At 41.6% G+C, this 15,735-nt stretch overlaps 1 protein-coding gene across 1 annotated transcript in view; it reads right to left on the bottom strand.

Annotated features, from left to right (window-relative positions):
* LOC134413919 (nicotinate-nucleotide pyrophosphorylase [carboxylating]-like) overlaps window positions 1-14,889 on the bottom strand; it is a 28,997-nt gene extending 14,108 nt beyond the window's left edge. Inside the window, exon 1 of the mRNA XM_063147940.1 lies at window positions 14,789-14,889. Within this exon, the coding sequence (XP_063004010.1) occupies window positions 14,789-14,889 (101 nt within the window). The remainder of the gene's footprint in view (window positions 1-14,788) is intronic.
* Between the last annotated feature and the right edge of the window lie 846 nt (window positions 14,890-15,735).

The raw sequence follows: 15,735 nt of genomic DNA, 5'->3' as shown, positions 1-15,735 counted from the left end.
CCAGCAAAACTCGATTTTCTCTCTGGTTTTCTTCAGATTCCAAATTCCAAATTCCGTCCTGGGGCCAGAAATGCTCTGCAAACACAAAAACCCAACAAACAGATTTGGGTTTTATTTATTTTTATTTCATTTCATGTTTTAATCCATTTACATTATATTATACTATATTATATTATATTATATTATATTACATTGTATAGTATTTTATTTTATTATTTTATATTTTATTTATTTTATTTTATTTTATTTATTATTTATTTTTATTTCATTTTATGTTTTAATACATTTTTATTTTATTTTCTTGTATTTATTATTTATTTTTTTATTTTATTTTATCTTATTTTATTTTATTTTATCTTATCTTATTTCATTTCATTTTATTTCATTTTTATTTTGTTTTATTTTATCTTATTTCATTTCATTTCATTTTTATTTTATTTAATTTCATTTCATTTTAATTTAATTTAATTTTATTTCATTTTATCTTATTTTATTTCATTAATTTATTTTATTTTATGTTATTTTATTTATTTTATTTTATTTTATTTTATTTTATTTTATTTTATTTTATTTTATTTTATTTTATTTTATTTTATTTTGTCCTTCTCCAGCAAAACTTGATTTTATTTCTGGTTTTCTCCAGATTCCAAATTCCAAATTCCAAATTCCATCCTGGGGCCAGAAATGCTCTGCAAACACAAAAACCCAAAAACATATTTGGGCTCTGCAAACACAAACCCAACAAACAAATTGTGGTTTTTCAGGGCATTTATGGCCCCGAGCAAAGGGCAAACCCAGCCCAGGGAGGAGAGGTTTGGAGAAAATCAATCCAGCAATAAAATCAATCGATAAAATCAATCAATCGATACATTAAATCGAACAATAAAATCAATCCAAACAATAAAATCAATCCAGCAATAAAATCAATCAATCGATAAATTAAATCCAATAATACAATCAATCCAACAGTAAAATCAATCGAATAATAATTTAAATCAGTCGATAAATTGAATCGAACAATAAAATCAGTCCAAACAATAAAATCAATCGAACAATAAAATAGATGGAAATAAATAAATCAAACAATAAAATAAATCCATTAAATAAATCGAACAATAAAATAAATAAGTCCATAAATTACATCGAACAATAAAATCAATCCAACGATAAAATCAATCCGGCAATAAAATCAATCAAAGTAAATGAATCAATCAATAAAATCAATCAATCGATAAATTAAATCGAACAATACAATGAATCCAAAAAATAAAATCAATCAATTAAATAAATCAAACAATAAAATATATAAATCAATAAATTAAATCAAACAATAAAATCAATCGAACAATAAAATAAATCCATTGATAAATGAAATCGAACAATAAAATCAATCCAATGATAAAATTAATTGAACTATAAAATCAATTGATCAATAAAATAAATCAATCGATAAAATCAATCAATTGATAAATTAAATTGAACAATAAAATCAATCCAACAATAAAATCAATCAAACAATAAAATCAATCGAGCAATAAAATCAATCGATAAATTGAATCAAACAATAAAATCAATCCAAACAATAAAGTCAATCGAACAATGAAATAAATGGAAATAAATAAATCAAACAATAAAAATAAATCCATTAAATAAATCAAACAATAAAATAAATAAGTCAATAAAATCAATTGAACAATACAATCAATCCAACAACAAAATAAATCCATTAAATAAATCAAACAATGAAATAAATCAATCAATAAATTAAATTGAACAATAAAATCAATCAAACAATAAAATAAATCAATCGATAAATTAAATCGAACAATACAATCAATCCAACAATAAAATCAATAGAACAATACAAGCAATAAAATAAATCAATCGATAAAATCAATCAATCGACAAATTAAATCAAACAGTAAAATCAGTCCAAACAATAAAATCAATTGATCAATAAAATAAGTGAGAATAAATAAATCAAACAATAAAATAAATCCATTAAATAAATCAAACAATAAAATAAAGAAGTCAATAAAATCAATTGAACAATACAATCAATCGAGCAATAAAATAAATCAATCTATAAAATCAAGGAATCGATAAATTAAATCAAACAATAAAATCAATCGAGCAATAAAATCAATAAAAATAAATAAATCAAACAGTAAAATAAATCAATTAAATAAATCAAACAATGAAAAAAATAAATCGATAAATTAAATTGAACAATAAAATAAATCCAAACAATGAAATAAATCAGTTAAATAAATCAAACAATGAAATAAATAAATCGATAAATTAAATTGAACAATTAAATCAATCCAAACAATAAAATCAATCGAACAATAAAATAAATGGAAATAAATAAATGAAACAATAAAATAAATCCATTAAATAAATCAAACAATGAAATAAATAAGTCAATAAATTAAATTGAGCAATAAAATCAATCCAAACAATAAAATCAATCGAACAATAAAATCAATCAAGCAATAAAATCAATTGAAATAAATAAATCAAACAATAAAATAAATTAAGTAAATAATTTGAACAATAAAATATGTCAATACATTAAATTGAACCATAAAATCAATCCAAACAATAAAATAATTAGAACAATAAAACAAATGGAAATAAATAAATCAAATAATAAAATAAATCATTAAAATAAATCAAACAATAAAATCAATCAATCAATCAATAAAATCAATCCATCAATCAAACCAATAAAATCAATCAATAAAATCAATCCATCAATCAAACCAATCAATCGATCAATAAAATCAATCCATCAATCAAACCAATCAATCAATCAATCAATAAAATCAATCCATCAATCAAACCAACCAATCAATTAGTAAAATCAATCCATCAATCAAACCAATCAATCAATCAATAAAATCAATCCATCAATCAAACCAACCAATCAATAAAATCAATCCATCAATCAAACCAATCAATCGATCAATAAAATCAATCCATCAATCAAACCAACCAATCAATCAGTAAAATCAATCCATCAATCAAACCAACCAATCAATCAATAAAATCAATCCATCAATCAAACCAATCAATCAATCAATAAAATCAATCCATCAATCAATCAATCAATCAATAAAATCAATCCATCAATCAAACCAATCAATCAATCAATAAAATCAATCCATCAATCAAACCAATCAATCGATCAATCAATCAATAAAATCAATCCATCAATCAAACCAACCAATCAATCAATAAAATCAATCCATCAATCAAACCAATCAATCAATCAATAAAATCAATCCATCAATCAATCAATCAATCAATAAAATCAATCCATCAATCAAACCAATCAATCAATCAATAAAATCAATCAATCAATCAAACCAATCAATCAATCAATCAATAAAATCAATCCATCAATCAAACCAACCAATCAATCAATAAAATCAATCCATCAATCAAACCAATCAATCAATCAATAAAATCAATCCATCAATCAAACCAACCAATCAATCAGTAAAATCAATCCATCAATCAAACCAATCAATCAATCAATAAAATCAATCCATCAATCAAACCAATCAATCAATCAATCAATAAAATCAATCCATCAATCAAACCAATCAATCAATCAATAAAATCACTCCAACAATCAAACCAACCAATCAATCAATAAAATCAATCCATCAGTCAAACCAATCAATCAATCAATAAAATCAATCCATCAATCAAACCAATCAATCAATCAATCAATAAAATCAATCCATCAGTCAAACCAATCAATCAATCAATAAAATCAATCCATCAATCAAACCAACCAATCAATCAATAAAATCAATCCATCAATCAAACCAATCAATCAATCAATCAATAAAATCAATCCATCAATCAAACCAACCAATCAATCAATAAAATCAATCCATCAGTCAAACCAATCAATCAATCAATAAAATCGATTCCTCGGCGGGGGCCGGGACACGCGATGGGGGGGGGGGGGGCACGGAGGGGACAAAAGGGGGAGGGGACAAAAGGGGGGCGGATAATGGGGGCCCCTCCCTGCCCCCCAGTCCCCCCCAGCCCTTTTGGACCCTCCCAGTCCATCCCAGTTCCTCCCAGTCCATCCCAGTTCCTCCCATTTCCCTCCCAGTCCATCCCAGTTCCCTCCCAGTTCCCTCCCAGTTCCCTCCCAGTCCCTCCCAGTTCCCTCCCAGTCCCTCCCAGTTCCCTCCCAGTCCATCCCAGTCCCTCCCAGTCCCTCCCAGTCCCTCCCAGTTCCCTCCCAGTCCCTCCCAGTCCATCCCAGTTCCCTCCCAGTCCATCCCAGTTCCCTCCCAGTCCATCCCAGTCCATCCCAGTTCCCTCCCAGTCCATCCCAGTTCCCTCCCAGTCCCTCCCAGTCCATCCCAGTTCCCTCCCAGTCCATCCCAGTTCCCTCCCAGTCCCCCCCAGTTTGTCCCAGTCCATCCCAGTCCCTCCCAGTCCCTCCCAGTTCCCCCCCAGTCCCTCCCAGTTCCCTCCCAGTTCCCTCCCAGTCCCTCCCAGTCCCTCCCAGTCCATCCCAGTCCCCCCCAGTTCCCTCCCAGTCCCTCCCAGTTCCTCCCAGTCCATCCCAGTTTGTCCCAGTCCATCCCAGTTCCCTCCCAGTCCCTCCCAGTTCATCCCAGTTCCCTCCCAGTCCATCCCAGTCCATTCCAGTTCCATCCCAGCACTCCCCTCCCGCCAAAAGGGGCGTGGCCAGAGCTGTCAATCAAAGCCGTTCATTGCCCCGCCCCTGGCTTGGGGTCAGGGTGGTGGCCAAGGGGTCACTGGGGGGGTCAGGGGGTCACTGGGGTCCATGAGGGGTCACTGGGGTGGCCAAGGGGTCACTGGGGTCACGGGGGTCACTGGGGTGGTCAGGGGGTCCGTGAGGGGTCACTGGGGGCTTCACTGGGGTCAGTGGCGTGGTCAGGGGGTCACTGGGGTCCATGAGGGGTCAGTGGCATGGTCAGGGGGGGCTCAGGAGGGTCCATGGGGGGCTCAGGAGGGTCCATGGGGGTCCATGAAGGTCACTGGGGTCACTGGGGTCCCTGAGGGGTCAGTGGGGTGGTCAGGGGGTCACTGGGGTCTGTGAGGGGTCCCTGAGGGGTCACTGGGGTGGTCAGTGGGGTCCATGAGGGGTCCATGGGTGGTCACTGGGGTCACTGGGGTCCCTGAGGGGTCACTGGGGGCTTCAAGGGGGTCCATGGGGTGCTCAAGGGGTCACTGGGGAGGCCAAAGGTTTCGTGACGAGTCCATGGGGTGGTCCCGGGGGTCCGTGGGGTGGCCAAGGGGTCCCGGGGGTCCCTGAGGGGTCCCGGGGGTCCGTGGGGCCCTCCAGGGGGTCCTGAGCACCCAGTGGGGTCAGGGGGGTCCATGGGGGGGTCCTCAAGGGGGTCCAGAGGGTCCATGGGGGGGGTCAGGGGGGTCCCTGAGGGTCCCGGGGTGGTCCCAGGTGGTCCATGAGGGGTCAGGAGGGTCCATGGGGGTCCATGAAGGCCCTGAGGGTCCTGGGGTGGTCCCAGGGGGGTCCATGGAGGGTGGGGGGCTCAGGAGGGTCCATGTTGGGGTCCTCAAGGGGGTCCTGAGGGTCCATGGGGGGCTCAGGAGGGTCCATGGGGTCAATGGGGTCCCTGGGGGTCAAAGGGAGTCCATGGGGGGGTCCATGGGGGGCTCAGGAAGGGTCAAGGAGGGTCCATGGGGGGGGTCCGTGAGGGTCCTGGGGGTCATTGAGGGGCTCAGGAGGGTCCATGGGGGGCTCAGGAGGGTCCATGAAGGTCCTGGGTGGTCCCTGAGGGTCCGTGAAGGTCCTGAGGGTCCATGGGGGGGTCAGGAGGGTCCAAGGGTGACCATGGGGGGTCCATGAGGGTCCATGGGGGTCCATGAAGGTCCTGGGGGTCATTGAAGGGGTCAGGGGGGTCCATGAGGGTCCATGGGGGGGGGTCCTGGGGGTCATAGAGGGCTCAGGAGGGTCCATGGGGGTACCATGAAGGTCCTGGGGGTCCCGGGGTGGTCCCTGAGGACCAGGGGGGTCCAAGGGTGGCCATGGGGGGGTCAGGGGGGTCCATGGGGGGGTCCCGGGGTGGTCCCTGAGGGTCCTGGGGTGGTCCCAGGTTATCCATAGGGGGGGGGTCAGGAGGGTCAGTGGGGTGGTCACTGGGGTCCGTGGGGTGGCCAAGGGGTCACTGGGGTCCCTGGGGTCAGTGGGGTCACTGGGGTCACTGGGGTCACTGGGGTCCGTGGGGTGGTCACTGGGGTCACTGGGGTCACTAGGGTCACTGGGGTGGTCAGTGGGGTCACTGGGGTCCATGAGGGGTCACTGAGGTGGTCAAGGGGTCAAGGGGGTGAGACAGAGTAAAGATCCATTCTGAATTAGGTGAAGTGTCTAAGAGAGGTGAAAAGTCTGTGAGGCCAAAGCTGAGGAAGAACTCGCATGCCGAGACAGCAAGGAGACAGAGAAAGAAAAACAGAAAAAACCACAAGGTCGATTTGCCCCCGACTTAGAAATTCCTTTGATAAAGAAGAACTGGTGCTAAATGTCACACGGAATGAATATGTATGAACTTATTGTGAAACTGTATGCATATGCATTTGGAAGGGGGATAAAAGAAGACCCGAGGTCTTCAGAAGCACACATGCCTTGTTGGGGGACTTGCGTCCGACGCGCGCCGTAAATAAACATACCGGGCTTTACAACTTTTATAAAGTTGTGAGGTTTCTTCTTTTCTCCGCAAAACATTATGGCGAGCCAAGCCGGGAGTTCTCTGTCCCCGCAGGGGCAGGGGGGGATAGACGGACCTCCAAGGCGTGCCCTAGGATTTTTTCCTGGTGGGGCTCCGCTCATCTCAATTTGCCACCTGCGAGGACAGACAACGACCTGCTGGCCTGCGGAGGAAGATACGGTATGTACTGAGGGGCCCCCGGGGGAGGGAAAGGAGAGCAAGGGAGTAAACCACCCAGAGACGTCTGGGTTCAGCTGATAGAGCAGCTGTATTAGAGACAGGATTCATCGTTCTGATAGAGCAGACCGTAAGCGGTTCTAGGGGTGAGCCGGGTGAACCCGTGTATGTGTGTGTTGGGGGTTCATAGTTCTGATAGAGCAGAACCGCTAGAGGCTCTAGGGGTGAGCCGGGTGAACCCGTGTATGCGTGTTGGGGGTTCATAGTTCTGATAGAGCAGAACTGTTGAGCCCGTGTGTGTTTTGTTTGTGTGTGTGTGTGATGTCCGGACACTGTGTTGCTGTATGGTTAATGTGTGCATTGTGTGGTTGGTGAGCTGTGTTTCTAATCGTGCAAGTGTATAAGTGTATGGTGTATAAAAGGAATAAATCTACAGTGTGGGGGGGTCAGTACTACCCGTGTTTGAAGCAGCCGAGAGAAGCCTGAGGCGCCGGCTGCAGCAGGCTGCGGGGGCAGGGACAGAAGTGCCTTGCAGAGAAGCGAGTGGAAGAATGTCAGTGATGGTATTTATCGTGTTTAAATGTAGTGATTTGTGTAGATTTGGTACATTTTAACCGTGAGTATGAGCTCAGAGAGTTCCTTTGCCTTGGATGTTTGATTTTGATCTCTAGACTGTATGCTGTTATTTTGATTGTGTCCAAGAAAATTGATTTGAGTAAATGCTGAATTATGGTATGCTATGTTGTGTTGAGAAAAGCGAGCACTTTGAGAGATATGCCCTTTCCCAGTGGTTTTGTGTGGTGATTTTCTTCCGCTGCATTGTGGTAATTTGATTCTCAGATTGTATAGTAGTGTTTGTAGAGATTTTAAGATTTTGTTGCAACAAGAGTAGCATTTTACATAGGAGAACTATAGTACGGTGATTTATGCTTAACTACGATAGAGTTAAAGGAATTCTAAGAATTCCCCCTTCACAGCAATTCAAGCCTTGGCTCTAGTGAATTTGAGATAAAGGGGGGGTGCGGGTGCGAGTGTTTGTGTCTGTGGGCATATCAGAGTTTCGGCTGTGACTAGCACAGTCTTTTTGCAAAGCAGTAAAACAAGTGTAAGTAGACACAGGGCTTAATTAGATTGTGCAAGAAGAGAACTAGAAAAGACTGATATTTTCTTTGATCAGAATATAGTGTCTATATCACGTTTTTGATTAGCATGCTGTGTGAGGCGACAGTGGCTGTCCCCTGGGCACAGGGACAGCTCTGGCTGCCCCGTCTCCCCAGGGAACACGAGAATGGCCTGTGAGCAAAAGCTGGATGTGCAGGTATTATTGCAGTGCGGTGTTTATGGGAAACACTGGTTTTGCTGTTCTAATAAGTGTCAGGGCACATGTAAATTAGAGGTTTCTGGTCAAGCGGATTCAGAACCTAAGGTCTTAGAGCTTGTGTGTGGGAACCACATCTGATACCTGCCACCTGGAGCTGTGTATAGGAGGAAAGTTGAGAAACTACTGTGAAGGTCTGTAAAAAGGTTTGAGTAGAAGCGAGATAGGGCAAGGAGAAATAAATAATGAGAACTGACCAGAGCAAAGAAGTTCCTAAATTAGCCCCTTTTGGGAGGGGCTCACTGGGAGAAGGCTGCCAGTAGGAGCAGCTCAGAAAATAAAAAGATTTATAATACTTCATTGCTGTTAGTACTGTTTTAAAATAGGAAGATAAATGGGATAGAGTTTTGTATGCTGAAATGTCTTTGTGTTTTAAGAAATCACCCAGAATGGCAAAGAGACTGTAAGATCAGACCACCCTCTGGTCTTAGCCCTTGAAAAAGGAAAACAAGGCAAAGAGAAAGCAAATCAAACATGTTGTTCAGCATGCAGCATAAGATAGCAACGTATGAAATCAAGCAAAGATTATCATGCTGAAATGCAAAGCAATCACAGTTCACAAAATGAGTACATATGATTTGCTAAAGGCTCCTCCCAAGGTAAGGGAGGAAGGGTAAAGATGACCTCCCCAAAAGGGAAGAATTTTTGTTGACACAAGGGCCATATATTCAGTTTTAAATAAAGCTTTAGTACCTGTGGAGAATGTTTATGTTGCAGTGTGGGGAAAAACTGAACAACTGGCCAGTCTGAGAAGGCATACTTGTGCAAACCTTTAAAGTAACATGTGTACTATGTGTACCTAAAAGCTTTTGTACAATTCGCTCAATTTGCTAAACATTCTCAAATGAGAAAGGTTACTCTGGAAGCAAATGACATAAAGATGTTAGGCTTAACATTAACAGACACTGAAATTAAGAAAGACATTAGTAAAGAGATATTAGAATAAGTAAATAAATGTTTTCAAGAGTATGGGCCTCTGCTGTACCAGGGAGACTGAAAGATGCTCCCCCATGAGCATCAAGCTTAAGGAAAGAACACAACTAGTGAGAACTGAGTAGTACCCTCAAAAGCAAGATAAGGAAGGAATCAGCCCAATAACTGATAGTACTTGATTAAGGGCTGTCAATAAGATAACACAGAATTTATACCCTGTGGTAGCAAATCCATATACCTTACTGACTTGTTTCGCACCTGAGCTAACCTGGTTCACTGTTTTAGGCCTAAGAGATGCCTTCTTTTGCCTCCCTATCCACAAAGCCAGCCAGAAAATTTTTGCATTCAAACTCAAGCTCACATAGTCCATGTGCCTGAAGGCTTCAAGATTCCCCACTCCAATTAGAGAACAGCTTGCAAAGACCCAGAGTCCCGAGAAGCTCCACAAGAGGAAAGGAGGCTGTTGCAGTACGTGGACGATCTTCTAGTAGCCACTCGGATGAGGGAAGCGAGAGAAGCCTGGACGGTAAGCCTTTTGAATTTCCTAGGACTCCAAGGATGCAGAGTCTCAAAGAAAAGGCACAGGTAGTGAAACAGAAAGTAATCTACCTAGAGTAAGAAGTGAGTGCAGAGCAGTAGACTTTAAAGAAAGAGAGGAGACTGCTGATCTCACAGAGAAAGAAGAGACAATCCAGCTGCTAGAAGGAGTTCAGCTACCTGAAAAGGCATATTAAAGCACACTAGAGAGTGAGCTTAAAATTAGAAGAAAGAAATGAGCTAGCAGATAGAGAGGCAAAGAAAGCAGCAAAGGGTGAAGTACAGATTTTCCTCGAAAGTAAGCCATAATACAATAATACTAACCAAAAGAGATGTACAACTGCAAAAGGTGAGCTACCATTGAAAGAGAGCTAGTAATCCCTTCCCATTTTCATGGTTACTAGTGAAGGAAGGGCACTAGAAAACACACTAGAGCCTAACTACTTAAAAGCCTTTTATAGAGTGTGGCTCCTTTCTCAAAATGACCAAAGCTGCGAGTGATACAGAGTGCATTAAATTGAAGTGTTGACTTTGAAGCAGTAATTTCCACAAGCTTTCTAGAACACACATCTGATTGAAACAATCGTTGTATCGTTGTCAGGAATTTATATGCCACTATCAATCAGGTAAGCCGACAATGAGATCCTTGCCTCCAGACTAACCCCAAAATACCCCCCGGCCAAAACTCGGTCAGACTGGGAGAGGCCATGAGCCTGTACAGCAGTGGCAAATTAACTTTTCAGAACTCCCAAGGAAAGAGGGGGGATATCAGTATTTATTGGTATTGATAGATACATTTCCAGGGTGGCCAGAAACATTCCCCACCAGAACTGTCAAAGCTCAAGAGGTGACCAGATTATTTTTACAAGAAATAATACCACGCTTCAGAGTTCCAGCCACGATATCCTCAGATAAAGAATCACATTTCATTTCCAAAATAGTGCAACAGATTAGTAGCCATCTGAGCACAGATTAGGAACTTCACACCCCATACCACCCCCAATCAAGTGACCAGGTGGAGAGAATGAATAAGACTGAGGCAAGAAGTTAATCTACCCTAGCCCAAGCTCTTCCACTAGCAATATTTCAAATTCAAACTAAACCTTGAGCTAAAGGAATGCTAGGTCCTTTTAGAATGCCTTATAGAAGACCATATAGAATACAAAGAGAATGTCCAGAATGTCCACCTACATGGTGGCATTAAGCAAGCAGCTCAGAGTAATTGAGAAACATGTGGCTGGAACTCAGAGCAGGGAGTTAGATAGCCTGGGGATGATGTATATGTTAAGTCTCTTACAGAGAAGACTTCAGAACCACAGTGAGACAGACCACTGTGAGTACTTCTCACCACCTTCACTGCAATCAAAATCAAGGAGCAGAATGCCTGGATCCATCACTCTCGGGTGAAGAAGGCCCAGAAACCCCTTAAGGAGTGACGCCAAGAGACAATGAACTGAGATTAAAACTTACTCGGGCAAAATGAGTATATTGCAGTCAAGAGTAGCTCATATTTTAGTTTGTAGAATTGTATTGTGTGTAATCATAACTGAAGTTTCAGAACTTGAGAGTACCTCTGTTCAAAGTAATGCTAAATGGCCTTGGTCCTGGGCATTTAATTAGTATACTAGATCCATAAGAAAACCTTCTGAGATAAAAGATTTAAACATATCTACTGTAGTAATCCACGAAAATCAGATATGTGAGGAGCAAGAATGGCAAGAACAAAAACTGTAGACTCTTCAAAGAATCAGAAGAGAAGAAATCAAAGTAAGGTGCCAAGTCATCAATAGAGTAGCTTATGAGAGACCAGATGTAATTAGTGTCTGAACCTCCCCTAGTGTATATGAACACCAAGAAGTCTGTGATAACCTAAGTGAATCAGACTGTTGGTGTAATTTCACCTTGATACAGCCTGTAGAAGTGACCTGCCTTTGAGCTCGAATTAATATCAGACTTTCATTTGAATTCAAAGTAGACACTGTACTTTTTACCACAGCAAGGCCTTATACACTCCATACTAGTTCAGACTCTACCCAAACTCCAAACTTGAACCTAACGTAGTAAAGAATGTGACTGAACAACACCTATTATTCAATCCAGAATAGTCTCTCAAATGTGTAAAGTTAATAATGCAAATTAACATCTCAAAAATCCAACCAGCCTGCTCCTCCTTCCTAAAAACTTCCTTTGAGAGCTAGACAACATAGTTACAAAAACAAGCATATCTCAAGAGCAGAACAAGAAAAGAAAGAGCCAGCTCTCCTGGTGCCTAAAACCAAGAACACCAAGAAATCAGTTTCCTTAAGTCATTTTCCAAGCCAGTTAGCTGAACACTCAGGCAATGACTAGTAAAAGGTGCTGAACTGCAAGTGGTAAATTAACCCAAGCAAAGAAAGTGATTTTCTTTATTTATAGCTATCCCTTTTCCTACTGAGATTTAGATCAGTGATTGTCCCAGTCTGAGGCAGTTGGATTCTGCTTAAAAGAAGTAGAGAGAGACCCCCCCTCAGAGCTCAGCAGCAGGCTGTAAGATTTGGAGCATCACTTTTGTGCTGAGTGTTTCAAGTAGCAGAAACCTGATCCCAGTTTCTTCTGAGGCACTGCAATGAATTTAGGCTCTTCTCTCAGATTTCCCCTTCATTATTTACTTGAAGCTTAGACCTGAAGCTAAGAGCAAGGTGAGTGAAGTTTTGTAGACCAAGAGAGACATTCCTGCTTGCCACACATCTGAGAAATCAGGTACTTTAGAAGGAGAAAGAGATTCCTGAAGTCTCTACATTTCAGAACAAACATCTGCCTCAAATATAACCTAAACCTCTGTCAGATACACTTGTGAAGTGTGTCTGAATTTGCAGTGTGAGCCCAGCACATCCCTCTGGCAAGGAGGGATAGTCATAAACAGAAAGCAGTTCCTGTTCCCCATAACAAACATCTAACTGGCATATTAGAGACAAGATTAAGAGTTTTAAATAGAATTGATTCAGAAATACTGGTGAATAAACTAGCTACTGCAGCAAGTAGCCTAACAAAATTGAAGCAGCCTTTATAGTAATCTCTATTAGCATTAAGAACTAGCCAGTGACAGATTTCAAAAGTACTGCCAAAGTAAAGAAGTATGAAAAAGCCAGAGACCAAGACCACAAGTTAATAGTAGAAGCACTAAGTATAGTACAAGATAATGTGTCTTTAGCTTTCAGTTGTATACAAGCACAGTTATAGATACAAGCAACAGCAGCTCTGATCATATGAGAAAGAGGTGAAAGTAATTTTCCAGCTAAAATTCAAGAAATTGTGTGAGATAATGCAACTGATGTTTAAAAGAAGTTTCAAACCTAGCAGACTATAGTGAATTTCACCTATGATCCTGTTTCTAATGTAACAACTGCCTTTGTGCTTACCATACATAATGTCACTGTTTATGTTATCCATCCCATCGTTGCTCTAAGGTTAAACCATGAAAAACAATACTCTATCCTTCAGAACATAGAGTGTGAGCACAAAAGATGAATGAGAAGTGGCAGACAGTAAACTTAGAATCCTGCACTGCTAGAGAACAGATAGGATTCATTTGTGAAAGCAATACTATTAATGCTCAAGGTGTGTGTTTGAACACTGAGCAGAGTATTTGTCACTTCGAAATTCATCCAGTCACTGACCAGAAAACTGTGCTCGTATATACTAGAAAAGGATGTATGCTTGAGAACTGCTTGTGCTGCTGTACAAATTGATAGCAATGATGTTATTCTGTCTAGTAGAAACCATTCTAGTCTCTGTATATGTAATTTTGTTAAGATTATTAGATGTGATCTTTAAGTAGTCACCAACTGCAAATGGAATCTTTAATAAGTTGTACCACCCCATTGTAGTTTTACTACTATTAATTAGAGTAAGCTTAAGATTATCTATTATATTGTTAATTTAGAACTAGAGAATACTACAACAAATAGCTGTACTAACATCTTTGTCAAAAGCACATAGTGAAGCACTAAAAGACACTTACTGTTGTGAAAGTTTTCATTAAGTAAAAGAATTTACTTATTTCCTAGGAAAGGGGGGAATGAGACAGAGTAAAGATCCATTCTGAATTAAGTGAAGTGTCTAAGAGAGGTGAAAAGTCTGTGAGGCCAAAGCTGAAGGAAGAACTCGCATGCCGAGACAGCAAGGAGACAGAGAAAGAAAAACAGAAAAGACCACAAAGTCGATTTGCCCCCGACTTAGAAATTCCTTTGATAAAGAAGAACTGGTGCTAAATGTCACACGGAATGAATATGTATGAACTTATTGTGACACTGTATACATATGCATTTAGAAGAGAGATAAAAGAAGACCCCAGGTCTTCAGAAATACGCATGCCTTGTTGGGAGACTTGCGTCCCACGCATCGTAATAAAAGCATACCAAGCTTTACAACTTTTACAAAGTTGTGAAGTTTCTTCTTTTCTCCGCAAAACATTCCCATGCCCGGGGGGTGGCAACGAGTGGAGGATCCCACATGGGGCTTCCCAGAGCTCCCCGTTCCAGTGCTCCCAGTACACCCAGGAGCTCCCCTTTACCCTCCCCCCCACCCCAGTGCCAGAGAGCAGTGGGGGCCTTGTCACTCTTAGTGAACCCGAAACGCAGCTTTTGATGAAACCGGGGGGTTTTTTAGCTCAGTTCTTCCTGGTCAGCTCGGGAATGAACAAGGAGGGTCCTGGTCAGGTTGTAGAGCAGATTGTTGTGGGATTCGCAGGATTTTTGGGGCTCCCTCAGTCTCTTGGGAGTCACTTCACAGCACCACCGCAAACAGCGCCCCCTGCCGGTACCCAGGGAAACCGCACTCCCTGTTTCCATGGCAACATACACCCCTTTCTCATAGCAACAGCATCCCATCTCCATGGCAACCGTCCCCCGTTCTCATGTCAGGGGCCCCCTGTCCCCATGGCCTCAGCCCCCTAATCCCATGGCAACAACACCCTTCTGTTCCCATGACAACAGTCCCCTCCCATTCCCATGCCTACACCTCCCCATTCCTACGGTAACATCCCCCAGGCCCATGGCACCTGTAGCCCCCGTTCCCATGCCCACAGCACATGCGCCGCACTCTCCCCGCCTCTCCGTCTCTCTGACTACATTTCCCATCACCCCCTGCGGCCCGCGGCATGCTAATGGCGCTTGACAGCTCCGTGGACTCTATTTCCCATCACTCCCCGCAGCGCGGATGGGAGAGAGGGGGTCTCTACAGTGGCTGTCGCAGGCTCTGTCTTGTGAAACGAGCGGTGTGGGGATGCCAAGATGGCGGACAAGGAGGGGGAAGCACCACCAGAGGTGCGGAACAGGGCTGGGGAAGGACCCCCGGATGGGCCCTGCATCATCCGCATTGTCAAGTCCAAGTTGGGTTATGGCTTTAACGTCCACGGGTAAGTGAGCGAAGGCGGGCAGCTGCGCAGTGTTATGAGTAAAAAAAGGCTACCCATTATTTTGCAAATCGTTTGTGTTACGTTTGCCCATTTATCCCATCATAAAAAAGCCTAACCAATATTAAAAGTAGTAGCAATTTTAATTGAATAGTTAAAATTAAAAAAATATATAGAATTGGATACATTATATTTTGATTAAATAAGGGATAATTTGGTTCTAATAATAGCACATACGAAAAAGATAACCTCAGGGTATGGAGGGCAGAGTTCTGGGACCCTTGCCACCTCACATACAGGCCTGCCAAGTGAAAATCACCCCTTATGTGCCATGTGTCAATACCATCTCCTCCCATTTTTGGTTCATCATATCTCTAGCTCTGCCCTCACTACCACCCTTATCACGCATGCGCCACCACTCGGTTTGGTGGTCGCACAAGTCTTTGGGGGTCATTTTGGATGAAGACCTCTCTTCTTCCTCATTGTCCTTTAATTCACCTTTGAGTTACGCATGCGGACCAAGCCAGTACGATGTAAACCAAGACTAACATATCACTGCATGTACATATCAAGGCAATAAATCTCTTATAATT

Source organism: Melospiza melodia, unplaced genomic scaffold, assembly GCF_035770615.1.
Source record: "Melospiza melodia melodia isolate bMelMel2 unplaced genomic scaffold, bMelMel2.pri scaffold_61, whole genome shotgun sequence".
In the NCBI taxonomy this organism is placed as follows: Eukaryota; Metazoa; Chordata; class Aves; order Passeriformes; family Passerellidae; genus Melospiza; species Melospiza melodia.
Note: the sequence above shows the minus strand (reverse complement) of the source record. Positions and strands in the feature narration are given on the sequence as shown.